Source organism: Apteryx rowi, unplaced genomic scaffold (genome assembly GCF_003343035.1).
Source record: "Apteryx rowi isolate R43461 unplaced genomic scaffold, aptRow1 scaffold_122, whole genome shotgun sequence".
Classification (NCBI taxonomy): Eukaryota; Metazoa; Chordata; class Aves; order Apterygiformes; family Apterygidae; genus Apteryx; species Apteryx rowi.
Window position 1 is genome coordinate 1,223,207 of NW_020447442.1, and position 15,730 is coordinate 1,238,936.

General features: G+C 38.0%; 1 protein-coding gene across 11 annotated transcripts in view; it reads left to right on the forward strand.

Annotated features, from left to right (window-relative positions):
- The window catches only part of EXT2 (exostosin glycosyltransferase 2), an 85,257-nt gene that overhangs the window by 24,406 nt on the left and 45,121 nt on the right, over positions 1 to 15,730 (forward strand). For all 11 annotated transcript variants that reach the window (XR_003257910.1, XM_026091957.1, XM_026091998.1 and 8 more), the window contains one exon: positions 14,721 to 14,852. Coding sequence is in view for 10 of the 11 variants with exons in the window: in XM_026091957.1 (XP_025947742.1) it covers positions 14,721 to 14,852 (132 nt within the window). In the remaining variant the exon portion in view is untranslated. The remainder of the gene's footprint in view (positions 1 to 14,720; positions 14,853 to 15,730) is intronic.

Here is a 15,730-nt window from a genome sequence, read left to right on the forward strand (position 1 = left end):
AAAACAGCCTTCTCATATGCAGTGATGGCCTCTCAAGCAGCTGAAATCTCTTGGAAAAGTGCACTTGGAGCTATAATAAGTAGTTCTGTGAAAATACAAGTTCCAGTGTCAGTCATGGTCAAAAAAAGTAAGTGACGTAAAGAATTTTTAGAAAAGGTATAGAGAACAATATGGAAAATACTATGCTACTGCATAAATATATTGTATATTTCTTCCCTGAATACATAGTTATGGTTCTTCTATCTCAAAAATGATATAATAGAACAAGGGTGATCAGAGGTTCCATGTGAGGAYTGGTTAAGTGGCCTAAGACTCTTCATCTCAAAAATGAATGATTGAGAGTAAGCTGAGGGGCTAGAGTGTGGTACAGATCTATAAAATAAGAATGTCATGAAGAAAGTGGATAGGAATCGCTATGCACTGTTTGACAGAATTTCATTTGACGTTCCCTAGCTCTTGTAGTATTGGGACTCTGGTTAAAAAAACGAACAAACATGGCGACCTTTTCTCAGACCTTGTAGTTGATCTGTGGGACTCGTTGCTTCAGGATTTTGTCTGTAAAGGGTTTTTATTGGCTCAGAGTGATTGAAGAAATCCAGGGAAGGAAAATCAGTCAGAGACGAATGAAAGATGCACCTTYTGTCTTAAGAAGTTCCTGAGTTGCAAACTTCTGGGAGCTGGAGAGTGTTCTGGGGAAGCACTGCAGTATGCTTGCTGTGTCTGTGCATGGGAGTCCCTAAAGAACCTGCTGCGGACCAGGGTTGGAAGCAGAATACAGGGCTAGAGGGCTGTTCAGTCAGACCTGGCGTGGCTGTAGTGGTGCAGCTTCAGGACTCAGATTTGCAGGAGACCTCAGTGCTCTATGTCTTGTGGAATAACTTGTTTGCGTTATCAGTATATTTGAAATACCTCTAAACCTCAGTGACTGACAGACGTTTTAATGAGAGAATCTTAATTAAGATGCAAAGTTTTCTYATCTGTATGTATCCATAATTCACTTTCCTGAAGCCCCGCAATATGTTGACTCCAAAACAAAAACAAAAAAAACCCCTAGTGGCCACGTGGCATTCTTGATTTTATTAATTAGAAGTGTAAATAATCACAGCTGCTTGTCTTTTCCAGCTTTATGGACAGTTAAAAACTAAAAAGGAATATAAATTTGGTTTAAAAAATAAGTAACTTTTTAAAAGTGCATAGAAAACATGTAATTTGCACTTTGTTCCCACAGTGGCAATACCTGGACAAACTATTATGCGGGGTTTTTTTAGTGCATATCCCCTGTGCCTTAGCCCTGACCTGAAGAAAAGTTCAGACTCCAGGTCAAACAGACCTGAAGACACATGCATAAATCAATGACTTGTTTTAGTGCCATGTTAAAACAACATGAGTGGCTGGCTTTTCTGACCCCTCCTCCCTTTCGTTTAGTGTGCTTCTTTGGCTCTTCTTTAAAGAGGGCTCTGCAGAGTAATTTCAACTCTTATCAGCTTGCTGACAGCTATATGAGCCTTTCTGCTGGCTCCAGGCAATGAGTGCAGGCGTGTGAAACTTCCCATTCTTACAGTGAAACACTCCTGGATAGAGTTAAAACAAATGGATGGTATGGAATTTTTTGCGGGTGGYGTGGCTCACATATAGGAGATGAGATTTAGTTCTGGTTAATCAGTTAAACAGAACTTCATTTCAGTATCTGGATACTGGAAGCTCTTTGAGCATAGTTAGATTTTACAAGTCTTTTAATGAGAATACTCAGCTTCCAGCTGCAGTTCTTTCCCTGACAAGGGACAGCTTCTGTCTCGGACTTCTTTAGACTCATCATTATCGAATTTAGAAGAACTTTCATCTGTCTGCCGTTTGCAGCGTTTTAGGGAGGGTGATTGGAGAGGCTAACCCTACTTTAATCCTCCCAGAGTGCTTCTATGGAGCTTGGGGTCCCCCATAAATGTCAGGCCTGGACAATTTGCCATCTTATCAGATGCAGTGAAGTTAGTTCCAGCCCTCTCCCCCTTCCCCCCAGGAAAGATTTGTTGCTGCAAACAGCAAAGGAAAGAGAAAACTTTTACCTGGCTTATTGCCAGGATCACCAGGGGAGTTGTAGAATCCTTGGCATTTATATATGAGACTTTCGTTGCCCCCTCTCCCCCATTGCTATTGCTTTCCTGAACGAAGAAAAATATTTTCATGTCTTCTGTATTGCAGAGCAGTCTTCATGGTATCTCTGTGAAACAGCTCAGAAATCTAAGAGTAGTTGCCACTCCATTGAGTAGTTTTTCTAGGATGAAGTTGTGCTGCCTTAATATCTAGGTTTGCAGCTTCTACATAAGAGAGGGTTAGACTTGAATTGCAAGAGAGAAATTATGCTATTTTAAGACAACATTTCTTTTTAAACTAGTGTGTATGTTGTTGCAAAGTGAAATTTTGGCACTTATCCTTTGCAGATTGCTATAGACAGCTTGGATGTACTACAGATAAATCCAGATGATCCAAAAGTTGGATCGACATGCAATTCTTTTAAAAGAATATTTGAAAATGTTTTGTGCCCTGCACTTGAAGCAGTTTGCTGCAGGTTAATGGATGTTTAAGCATCTCTCCTGATGTGCCACTCATTCTTCATTTCTCTGTCCTCTCCCTCTGCTGCTGTTTAGTCTGTACCATATCACATTTCTTTACCAAATTCACTTGTTCCACTCACCCCTTCATTATTGAAACTGTTATAATATTAGCATTTATCTATACAGTGCATTTCTGTAGTAATTTGCATTTGAGGATAATAGAAGTGCTTTATACGTAATAAGTACATCTTGGTCTCATACCCATTTTACTGATGAGTGAACASAGACATAAATGACTTGTCCAAGGTCAAATTGTTATGGTAATAATGGAATTTAGAAGTCCTGGATCCTCTTTCCTTGTTTTAATGACTAAATCACATGCATCTTGCAAATCAGTAGGAAAGTTCAGCTCTAAGTTACAAAGGCTTTGCATGTTCTTTAGAAACAGTCTGCTGCCAGATAATCTTTAGGCACCTTTTCCTTTAATCTTTGACTGTAATTTGTGCAAATACATCTAATATTTTCTTAGATGCCTGTATGTAGAAAAATTACATGTCTCTGTTAGGAATGGAAAAGCTGGCTGTGCTAAGAATACACTGTTATGCCCTTTGACTTGCAAACAACACAACATGTATCTAAGGATTGGTTCCTTCCTCCTGCCCCTCATTTTTTCTCCATTAGCTAACAATTTTGAATGCTCTTTAGAAATGAAAGTGGCATTTGTCTTTAGTTGTCTTTGAATATATATTCTATCTTGGTGACTTAAATCTGTACAGAGGTTCTAGAGAGGTGGGTTATAGAGGGCTTGTGTATTTTGTGATTTTAATAGTGGAGTAGGGATCTTTAGATAGAAGCTGTTAGATGACCGTTAAGATCATGAAATACAATTTCCTGCAACTGACTCAGCTGGGTAGTTGAATTCTAGTCCAAGACGGTCCCTAAAACACTTGATCTCTGTTCCCCCAGAAAGCACAGTCTACCATAAAATGCTTCCCAACACACTAAAGCAAACAAAAGCAAAAAATGTCAGTGATGCTTGTTGAGGTATTGGGCAAAACTCACTCCTGGTCCTGAATCTGGTGATTAGGTTAAGCCTGAGTATGCATGCAAAACCCACTAACCACCTGTCTGAAATACTTCAGTAAGCTAATAGCATCAGTGCACAGTCCCTTCTCTCTTCCTCTCACCACCCCTTTTGCTTCTGATCCATTGCTACCTGTATTTAGTTTCCAGTGCCTCAGGGAATCCCTTGAGACTTGAGTTCCATCTCTTCCGTAAGTTGTTGTATATCAAGGGGAGAGGAAAAACAATTCCTTCCTTTTTAACTGATCAGCCGAAGCAAAAGACTAATACAGAATAAATATACAAACACTGGTCAGTGATGTCTTTTTTACCTTCTAGGGCTTTAATGTTTATCTTTGTGATAACTTCTATCTTTTTGGCAAAACTTGGCTTCATATAATAAAGAACGTTTCCTTTTTAGAATGCTGTTTCATATATCTTCCAAGAAGAAATACATAACCCTTGTTGATGCCTATCAGTTATTTTGCACATCTAAAATTATTTTCAGCCCTATTTCTACTGAGTGTGACCATGACATAATATTATCACAACCAGCAATTGTTAATGACCTTATTTATTTCAGCAGACAGCCATACAACTATGCACAGTTTGGATCATAGAGGATAAGGTAATTTTACATTGCTTGAGCTAACCTCACTTATTTTTAAAGTATGGAGGAAGAATGCAACACCATGTCCTAAACAGAATTTGTCCTGTATATGAGGAGAAAAAAAAATTGTTGTTGTCAATCTTTCAGCTTTTATCCACATAAAATTCAATAAGATATGTATGTATTCAAGCAATGCTGGCAGTAGYGCCTGTGGTTAAAACTGTCCAGTGCTCAGAACTGTGCGTACGTGGGTATGTGTATGCTTATGTTTATATAAAATAGAACTATATAGCTTACAGGAAACTGAGCATAACATGTCTTCATTAAAAGAACAAGTTCTTCCTGGTACAGGGCTTAAGCTCTGAAACTGAGGTATGTGATGATTTTTGAAAGCTATAACGTGGTGGTAACCCTACCTAGATTCTTTCTTTTTTTCTTACTGCAAAAAGCTATCCTTTCATGTGTGTGATTGGCACTGGGCTTGCTTTGTGTTTAACTTCTCTAATCAAGGGAATTTAAGCTTCTATTCTCCCAGCATTAGTACAGCAGTCATGGGAAATCTCAAACAAGACAGATCTTATTGCAGCAGTTGACGACACAAATAAAAGCAGTTGTGCTTTTATTTATTTATTTTTGATGCTGGATGCTGATTAAAAGTTTCTAAGCATCCTTTAGCCTTGTTATAAAGCCAACCAGCAGAGAGCAGGGCAGCTGCTGAGAAGAGGAGATGCTAGTGGACATAGGACAAGATCACAGTGGGAAGCATCAGCGTGTGTAACTCAGAAAGCTGGGAAAGGTGTAAACAGATCCCCAATTTATCTGTAGAGTGGGCTCTCCAAACGCTGTTTTATTGGCCAGTGGCTCCTGCTTTACTAACCTCTAACCTCTGCAATACTCAGAGGTGCTGCCCACCAGCCAGCCTTGCCTTTGAACACCCCTTGGCTCCTGCCACCTCAAAGGCTCGCAGTCCGATTCCTGTGTTTTGCTTGGGACCTCACCTCTCAGCAGGATGCCTGCAGCAGGGAAAACTGATCTACCCTGAGAACACAGATATATTTGAAGGCAATACCCCTGAGACCTGAAACCTATTGCTTTATGTTTCAGGAGCTGTCCATCATTTGTCAAGAAATGTGGCTAAAAACTCTCCTCCCCCACCCTCCCCAACTTCAATCATACAGTAGTTGAACATTCCTCACAGTTACATACACATAATTGTTTTCTGTTCTTTTCTGGACCACTCTTGAAGCAGCAAGAGCAGAAGTCCAGCTTACTGCAAGTTTGGTTTTGTGTGGTTAACGGGGAGYGTGCAAAGGACAATTGTTGTAAAAGGATGAGACAGATCTGAGTAACACCATTTTGACTGCTCCTCTAGTTAGGTGCCTGCCCCTTCACAACGACTGCCTGATGAAATTGGAGTAATTAGAGAGCCTCGCAAACTCCTGAAAACTGGAGGAAGAAAAGTGCTCTTATTTGTGTCTTTGCATTGTTATCAGTAATGATTATGCAGGTCTTATCTGGAAGACAGTAGAATTTGTATTGCTGTCTTATAGCTGTGTTATCTCTGTCTGGTGTCAACACAAGTTACTTGCCCGTAAAATAGGAAGATGGAATTGAAAGTTCCTTGGGAGCAAAGGTATTTGGGAACTGGAGGCCATTTTTACATTACACCATTTTAAAACTAAGTGCATTTTGAAACTTAGCTCTGTCTCTTGTCTTGCTCCTTTCTTTGCTAGCTTTGTTTCCATGCTTTGGAACAGTRTTCCCAGCTTCAGGGTTTCATGCTGCTCATAGTGTYGCTATCCCTTTGTTGGCTCCATAACTGAAATGAATTTTTGCTGTGGATTTGTACAGYGTCAGGGCGGTAAGTCGGGTTTCCTGAGTTGAGAATAGTGTAACTTTTGCTTTCTGCAAGAGAGTTGCAAAATTGACCAGTTCATTATTCAGAGAAACAAGTTGGACCTGGAGAAATCTTTGAAGGGAGGGGAGAATACCAGTGTTAAGTGGTACTTTTATCTATTCGAGTCCTGTGTCCTTTTTGCTCTTTTTAAAACAAAGTTAATATCCCCAGGACCAGAAATAGTGGGAATAAGTATTTGAGGGATCAAGATAATTTAGGGTTTTTATGCCTGCATCAAAATCTAGGCATAAAAATGTTGCTGTTTCATGAGAGAGAATGAGAACTATTTTTCTATTCAAGAAATAGCCTTTTCTATGCTGTATGGTTGCAGCTGGATTTTAGGCAGAGCAAGGCTATTGTTCAGTTCAGAACAAAAGATGAAAACCTTAAAAAAAGAAACCCCCAAATTATCTGAAAGTATGGAAGCAAGACTTGCAGTGTTAACTTTAACAGGCATGCTTTAAGAAATTGTTTTCATATATGTGTTATTGTACATATGGATTGCTCTAATTTTTTTCAAAGCACCAAAGAGGAGACTGTGAGGAAAATTGCAGTGCAAGAACATTAAGCTTAATAGCTGAGCTTTCACTAACACCTTCCTTTACCCTTAGCTCTTATGAGTCAGCATTTGTCAAGCAGTTTACGGCACTAAAACTTGGAGACAGTAGAAGCAAGTCTGCTCCCAGGCAGCTGGTATCTGGAGGGTAAGACTAGCATTTTGAACTCTGACCTCTGTCCCTTGTATGAATTGCTTCAAAAAGCAAAAGAGAAAAAAGAAATTTGGATAATGGAAAGATTTAGTTTCTACTTTTTGTTGTGTATCTGAAGAGGGTAAAAATGCTTGTTTCATGACTGAAATTACTGCAGTGCAGAATATCAAGTCAGATGATTAAGTCCACCCAACATTTTACTTTTGAAGAGATATTTTGTGAGATTGAATTACAATAAAAAACAGCATGACAAATGTCTATCTTGAATCTCTTTCTGAAGTGCTTTGCTCAGAATGTCTGTGATCTTCACCTAAGTCTGTTGAGTAATAGCAACACATGGGATAGATGTTTTTTCAGATCAAATTTGGCAAGATTGAGAGACTGTGGATTATCCAAAGCGTTTTCTGTGCCTGTGCCATTTGTTATCTGAGCTAACATCTCATGAATAAGCCATATACATGCATTTGTGACATAATCAAGGACAGGTAAAACATAGGACTGTAATGATATAAATTACTATTTGCTTGCCCATTTATTTTTTCCCCTTTTGTTCAGCCTGAAAAAGTGTCCTTTAATAAAGGAATATTCCTCTTTAGGCCTGTCATATTGGTTAAATAAAGTTAAGTAGATGTATTGAATATTTTGGGGGCTTTACTTGGGCATCATGCATAGTTAGGAAAGCAGAGTTGAAAGATGGAATGAATATTCAGAAATAATATTAAAAGAGCATTGTTGTGTTCTATAAGAAGCAAACTTTAATTAAATTAGAAACAATTCTGTGTGCCCTGCATTGTTCTACTGCTCGTTGCTCTTTTTCTTTTTCCCTTCTGGAGAAGCTTCTAGTTTGAGCTTTGGGAAAACCCAGTGCCAAATTATGCATTAGTCTTTATCTGAAGTGATTAGACACCAAAAAAAGTGTTGTTCCATTTCCCCCCACATCCCTTCTTTTAGTCTTAAAAAGGCATGTTAATATTATGAACACTCTTTATACAATGCCAGCGCTACTGCTTTTCTGTGGATAGGTCTTTGTTGGCAAATAGCCACAACACAACCAACTTAGCTCCAATTTAAAAGGTGCTTTTAGTTCAATCTTCTATAAATCATGAAAATATTTCAGAAAGCTTTTCATTGTCAGGCAAATTAGCATGTGTGTGTGCAGCATTGCATTGATTTAATGGGTTCACTCTTAAAATTCCTAGATAATAATCTGTTTATGGGGGATAGGCATAAAACTTTCACTTTCAGACTGAATTTTCTAAAGAGATTACCTCCAGTTTTGGGTATCTATACTGACAACCCTAAAGAGGGCCAACTTTTCAGAGCTTTCTTTTTTTGAGAAGATTTTACCACAGCCTGAAAAATAGTAATTGTTTTTGACAAACGTAGCCTACATTCTTCTTCTCGTTCCAAATCTTTGTGTCTCTGTGAAAATGAGAGTGTCCTCGGATCGTTTTTGAAAATAGGACTTTGATGGGAAGATGGATTGTGGCCCTAAGCTCAGTCAGGTAGTCTGTCCACTCAGATTCCCTTTATAAAAGAGGAGAAAGAGGAAGACAAATTGTGCAGGAGGTATTTCAAAGCACCAGAGCTCTGAGTTTCTCTCTGAAGGACCCCATTACTTTCCACTGTTTACAGAGAGAAGATCAAACCAGCCAACTTTAGACATGTAGAGTTGGGTGGTGTGATGTTACTCCTAAGGGTCCTAAACCAAATAAGCACCTTTTAAAATCCCAAATCATTATCACCTTATAGAAACAATGAGTTACCATCTTAATTGCATAGAGTCTTCTGAGAGTTTCTGTGTAAGCCTCTCTGAAGAAACAAGGATGGAGCTGGTTTTAGCTGACGCAGCTGGTATCGTCTTTGCTGAGGAACTTCATACTGAGAAAGTGATGCACGTGATCAGCAAGGAAGTTGTTGGAACAGGGAAACAGCTGTAGAAACAGGCTGTCCAGAAAGCGGGACTGGTGGATTGCAATTCAAAGGCAGAAATATGTGGGAATTTAGGGTTATGAGGTCCTCAATATGAACCCAAGTTTTGTCGTAGCAAGCTTTGTATGAGATGCTTTTTCCTCCAGAAGAGGAACTTATGCTCTTTCTGAGTCCCATTTTATCTTAAGGGGGCTTGAAAACTCAAGCTTACTATCTGATTATTATACAGCTATCCTCATATGCATCTTTAGCTTGTGGCAAATATATGATAATTCGGTTTATCTGGAACCTCAGTTGCTTAATTAATCTTACCAAACAATGGAAAGGGTTTGTGGGGTGCATGCGAACAATTAGTATAGTGTACTTGAGAGGAATAGCTTGTTAGGTCTCAGTAACTTAAAAAGCATTTCATTATATTATAGTGTCACATGTAACTTCAGAGTCTGAAGGTTCACGGACAAACTTGTTGGCTAGAGCTCAGAGCTGTAGATACTTCTTGTAATATCCTTTATGTCTCTGCTGAGGGTGCACATTTTAGCAAAGGATTGCTGCAGTTAGTTGCCCTGGTAATACTGGGTGGCTAAACATGAATTTTATTAGTTTAAGGTTTCTTTTTACAAATAATTAGAAAGGACAAAGTTATGTTCTGTGGGTTTATCCACCCCTAAATTTACAACAGTAAGTTAGTCTTGCAGTACCTCTGCAAGGTGGATATTACATGTACTGCTGAGAGATTGAAGTAGAAGCAAGAGGTCAAGTGAATGTCAGACATTTGTCTGTGAGTAAATAGCAGAATCAGAATTAAAATTAAGATCATGTAGTTTCCAGGCCAGTACTGCAGCAGCTAGGCTATGCTCTTTTCCTCTGCCAGACTTCCCTAAGCCAACTGATGGGGAGTAAAAAACAGAAACACTAAATAAGAGCCATAGAAGTGAAAACATTAAAGTAGAGTCACCTTAGCCAGTGTGAAAATGGTAATATTTCAAGGCCTCAAACTTTTTCAAGGCATTTGGAAACACAGAACTCCTGCAGTGGGGCAAAATCTTACAGCATCATGGCGCCTGACCTAGAAGCTGAGAGAAGGGGTGGTTTATGGGCAGTTAACTTTTAGCGCTTTTTTGCAATCTTGTTTTTTCCCCTTTGCTAACTTTACCACCTCCAACCAAATCATGGGCTGTGAAAGGACAGAAGGCTAGAAAGTTCCCTTCATGGAATATTTTTCCCCTTGATCTAAATGTTACAGAAAATATTCCTTTCCTTGCCTCATGCCCAGTGTTTTTCTTTTCACAAACTAATCAAAAGATTTACATTGATCTGTCTTGCACTCTACACCGGAGCACCATTAGTGGCATTAACACTGGAACTTATAAACATTRTATGAATAGACTCTGTAACCTGATCCTATGCTGGCTTGTAAAGAGCTTATAAAGAGATGCTAGGGCCCCAAGTGTGTTTATTTCTAAGGAAAATAACACCTTACCTAAATAAATGTTACTTTCTGCGAGTAGGCTACCCTCTTGCTGCAAGCTGTCTGTTGTCTCCATTGAAAATAGCTGCAAATGCTTCTGTCCAAAGCTCTTGCCTGTACCAGTATGTGCTGAATGTTATCGGTTTAGTTTCTTTGGAGGCCACCTGAACAAAATCTAAAAACTGATGAAAAGTGGAATTGAGCTTTTGGTTTGGACCTTTACTTGCTTGCTTGAAGGAGACCAAAATTTTCCATGCCATCTACAGTTCCAAGAAAGAAAACTAAAATAAGTTTCTAGGTACTTCTCACAATTGTTGCTAATGCTCCTTGTAATGTACATATGTATTTGTGGAGATATATTAATACCTCTGTGTTATGTTAAGCAACTCTAGCTTTGACAGAAAGTGGTGGGGATTCAGGGCCAGTCTAATGAGGGTGCAGGAGTTGAAAGAAAAAAAAAAATCCTAGAAATACTTCTTACCATCGTTCCCATGTTTGTAGCTTTGACCTGCAGAGCTCAGCTCTTGCAGAGGTAGAGAGAGGAGTTCAGTCTCCAATTCCTTCAGCCTTTGGCTTCCTTGCTGAGGCTGTCTTGGCTTTGTAAAATGTTCTGCAGAAACTGAATTCAGCTGAATTAGTTTTGTGTGGAATCTATTGTATTATAAGAGATTCCAGTCATTACTGACCCATTGGGCAATCCAGTTCTCATTCTCAGTCACATCATTCAGTACCCTGCATTTGACTCTTCCACATGTTGGTAAAACTGCTATAAAAATACGTTCTTTTCTATCTTCCATCTTGGATCTATCCCAGATTCTCTATTTATCTAGAAATTTAGACGAAGAAGAGAAGCTGTGCTTCTCAAGTACCTGTTTGCAATTCCAGGTAAGCCATAACCCTAGAATGAGATCTAATAGGTTAGCGCCTATTCATCTGTGCCATTTTGGTGGTTGTACTTGATCTCATTTTACAGCTGAAATTGCCCGTGACTTAAGCATATTTGGGTGTATACAAAGTTAACATTCTCTACAAATCCATGGGCCACATAGTACACACAAAAAATAAAAAAATTCACAAAATTCTAAAACCTAATCAAGCAGACTACTAGAGTGTTAGAAGTTAATTTCAGTTCAAGTTTAAAGGAGTGACAGCCTGACAGTATCATAGTTGTAGAAACTGTGTGTGGAAAACAAGATCTAAAGTGTGGACCATTAATTTCAAGGTCCTGCAAGTCTTTCAAATAGCCCTAATTAGTATGTTATATTTACAATACCTTAGAAACATTACCCAGTGTATTAAAGCCACTCTCAAGTACATAACTGTTAGTCTCCTGTGTTCATGGATAGGGAAAATAGAAGTGGGCAGCTCAGAAGAACTGTGTAAGGTTGCTAAGAAAGTTGGCACRGGAGCTAAGAACAGAGCTCAGTTTTTCTCAGTTCTCAGACCTGTATTCCAAAATGTGTTCATGTGATTTTATTCCCCTAGATGTTTGTTACGTTATGACATCAGCTTCTCAACCACACCAAGTAAAGCAGAAAATCCATTTTGAATGAAATAGACACACATCTTCCTAATAGAAAACTTTCCCCAAATGTTTAGTAACTTAGCATGCTGAGTAGCAGAGACTAGCAAGCCATGTTAATCAGTTCTGCTTTATAAAAGCAACAAGGTGGGGAGGAAGTAATGAGACCTTAAAACATCTGTTTGGAGACTTAGAATCCCCTTAGAAGGTTTTGAGTTCTGTGTTAAAGAAACACAACTCCAAAAAATTACAACCTACTGTGGGAACATATTCTAGCTCTTTACAAAACATTAATTGCATAAATATTAGTCTATAAAAAGTAAATTCCCTCTGCCCTCCTCTCCAGTTTTGCTTCAGGTATAAAGGTGTAATCTTGCCTGACATTGCAAACATTCTTTCAGCAGAGAGAAGCTAGATCAAATCCATTCCAGAATTGCCAAAGGAGGAAAAGGGAGTTGATTATCGTGAAGCCAGATAATCGTAGACATTGCAGTATTAATGAACACTGTCAGAATTAGGGCGGAATGGGAATGCTATCATTTAGTGACAATGAAATACACAGTCCTGTGCTATGTATTTACTGTATAAAGTATATGTTAGAAGGCTGCATAAAATTATTTCCTCTTCATAGTTAGTTTTCTTCTAATCACCAACAGTTTGAGTAAACTATTGCTAACGTGAAGATGAAATTTGAAATCTGTATTTTCACTCCTGTTTAATAAGGGTACCTGAATAGAGAGGTTGTTTAGTTCACTGTTCTGGTCAATGTTAATTCTTGATCTACTTCTGGTTTTCTAAGTCACCTGCTACTTAGTTTCAGATAATACATGTTTCTTAAGAAGTGAGATGGGGGAAAGGAACACTTATGTCTTCGCTTAGGATGTGTTTCCTTTATTTAGTGCTTTTGTGGTATTTTAGGAAGCTGGACATTGTTTATTCTTATTTGTTTTTATAATTCTTCTGCTTTTATAGTTGGGCATAACATTCATTTTGTCCTAAGTTCTTGGTAATAATCTTTTGGTCTGTTAAGTTCTACCAGGGAGAGAAATACAGTGAGAGAAGCGATTCTGTCACTTCTGTCTAGAGAAGTTCTAGATTCAGATTGCTTTGCACTTTCTTTGGATGAAAAGCTCCAAAGGACTTTAAATTTTGGACATACTCATCTATCTGCTGAATAAAATTTTAGAATATTCTGAAGTGGTAAGGCTTAAGGTTGTTAATGTTTTCTCACAATAAAATAAAAGTAGTGCTCCAGAGAACAACTTGTCTCTTTCCCTGTTTGCTTTCATAATAGGAATGTGGATTTTTCCCTCTTAAATATTTAACATAACTATTCTGAAGAACCTGTTTTACAAACTACCTACAGAGCAGAGTTTTGAAGCCAGTGTTTCAGCAACAGGTCTTTACTTCTGGATCCCATAGCTTACACTCAGAGTAATGAGCAGGACAGCATATGCATGTGCATGTGTAAGTTTGCTTCTGAATTTGCATTTTTCTCACTTGTAATCTTTCCTTTACACTGTTCTTTAGCTGAAGAATGCTATAGTACTTCATGAAATGCACATGTAGGGATCTTGTCTACTAAAAAGTAGTTATGTGCAGAGTGAGGGACACTCACCAGTCATCATTACAGCTAAACAAGAGAGAATTTTGGTTCATCTTGAAATCTATAACTCCAAAAGCTTTGTGTTCCTTCAGTAACTTAATATTTCTAAATATTCTGAATATTATGTAATATTCTCATAAGACATTAAAACTGGCTGTTCTGTAGAGCCTTTTTGCTGTTTTAAAACTCCACAGAAAGAATAAAATAACACTAGCCCAACTCTGGGCGTTGTGTTGTATTCTGGCTGTGAAAGCTATTTAAGCTTCCAATTATTGGAAAATGTCTTTTGTTTTAACTCTTCTACCACCCAGATACAAATGCATACTCTTAAAGCTGATACTGAATCATAGGGAGGTTGTAAGTTAAGTTACCTTCTGGACTCTTCAAGGTGCTGCAGGATTCCTGAAGAAAAATTAGGTTGAGAAAATTCACATCTGTGGGCCAAAAGACCTGAACTATATTTTTTGGCAAAGGATATTAACTTCTGGGTTGGATGTGGTCCTACAGATCATTTGATGGTTCTAGGCATTTAGAAAGTTAGTGTACATCTCTAATAGAGAACCAGATCTGTCAGCATTTTCATTTTCAAAGCCCTGTTTTTCTTCCAGCATTTCTGTCTTGCATAGAAATTGGAACAAGATTAAAACTTACCTTACTGGACCTTAGTTTGGAAATGATACATCTGTGAAATTCAGTGTGTGTTTGTGTAAGAAAATCRCATTGTTTCAGCATGCAGTTTTATACTTCCTCTGTGTTGTAAACTAGCCCAGATTAAAGATTCTAACAAATTGGCATATACATGTACTTTTTTGTAAAAATCTTAATATTTACTTGTAGAAATAATATTTGGTTTGTGGAAGACTAGAAAGGTATTTGCTTGGTAGAGTTCCGGAGTACTRTAATTCTCTAGTTGATTAGCTGTTTCTAATATTGCTATTAAAAGGTGCACCTTTTAGGCTCCATGCCTTTATTTGGCTGTTTAGCTGCACTTCAGATTCCTTTGCCTTGGAAAAACTAAGTATAACAGGAACAACTTCTGCTCTGTGGTTAAGCTGCTTTTGGCATTATGAGGAGGAAAACTGATGATACATGTATGAAAGAAACAGATTCCTTCAAGTATTTACGTGGATTCTCATTGTGCTTAATCACTTGCAAAAGTAATGCTGCTTCCTCTTTTTATTGGCTGTAAGTCTTGTTTTTTTTGGAATTTGAAGTCTCCAGGCTCTGTGGAAGCATCCTAGTTACAATAAACGTGCCTCCTAATTTCATTTTCACCTGTTTGGTAGACTACATTAAACAGATTGTGTATGGCAAACTAAAACTGGATCTGTGTAGTGTGAAAGTGAGTTTTATTCTCTTTACAGGCAAGGTGGTTCTGGGAAGCATATTTTCGATCAATGAAAGCAATTGCTCTTGCTACTCTTCAGATTATCAATGATAGAATTTACCCATATGCTGCCATTTCTTATGAAGAATGGAATGATCCCCCTGCTGTGGTAAGTAAGCTAGTTTGATTCACTCATAAAACAAATTGTTTTTTCTCCTCGTATAAGAGGTATGCGCTATGAAACGTGGTAATAATTCTGTGCGTGTATTGTGGTGGTAACTTGCACAGATGAAGTTAATGTATCTAATGACAACTGGCAAAATCACTAGTAGTTATTTTTATGTCCTGGCTGTGAAATGTGAACTTTTAACTTTTGCTGATGCACACTCCAAATTGCTTGCTTATTTATGTATTTATTTATTTATTTTGCATGCATGCATACACACATGCACATACTTCACATGATTGTTTCTGTTAAATTCAGTGTGAATTTAATGCTCTTAAAAATGAATAACTGCAGTGGAAATACTGAAGATGTTAAACTGCAAAGCGACTTCACATAATTTTGCTGAAATACCTAATTTGTCCTATCCCTGCAATTTACTCCTTGTTCTTTCTACATAATTTCTCTTGTACAGAAACTGATGATCAAAATTTTGCTGGAGTGTTGTTTTTTTTCCTTGAAAAAGTATGTTTCACTGGTTGAACCCAGCTTGGTCAAGAAGAAACACTGGAGTATTAATTAACCTTCTGCACCAAGCAGCTGGTTCTGATTTCTACTATATAAAGGCCTGCAGATGATTTTCGCTCATAATCAGTTAATTTTCTCTGTGTCGAAATATAAAAAATAGTTTTGTTTTACTAATAAAAACAAACTTGTTAACTGTCTTGCTCTGTGATGACACAGGGAGAGTTTCTCTGAAAGCTCAAAGTAGTGTGTGTTTTACTTTAAACTGTTCAGATTGATAGTGAACAGTTGCTGACAAAGAGATAGCAGTTCATTGCTGTGTTTCAGAAGAGGATTTTGTGTTGCCTGTCTCAAGATCT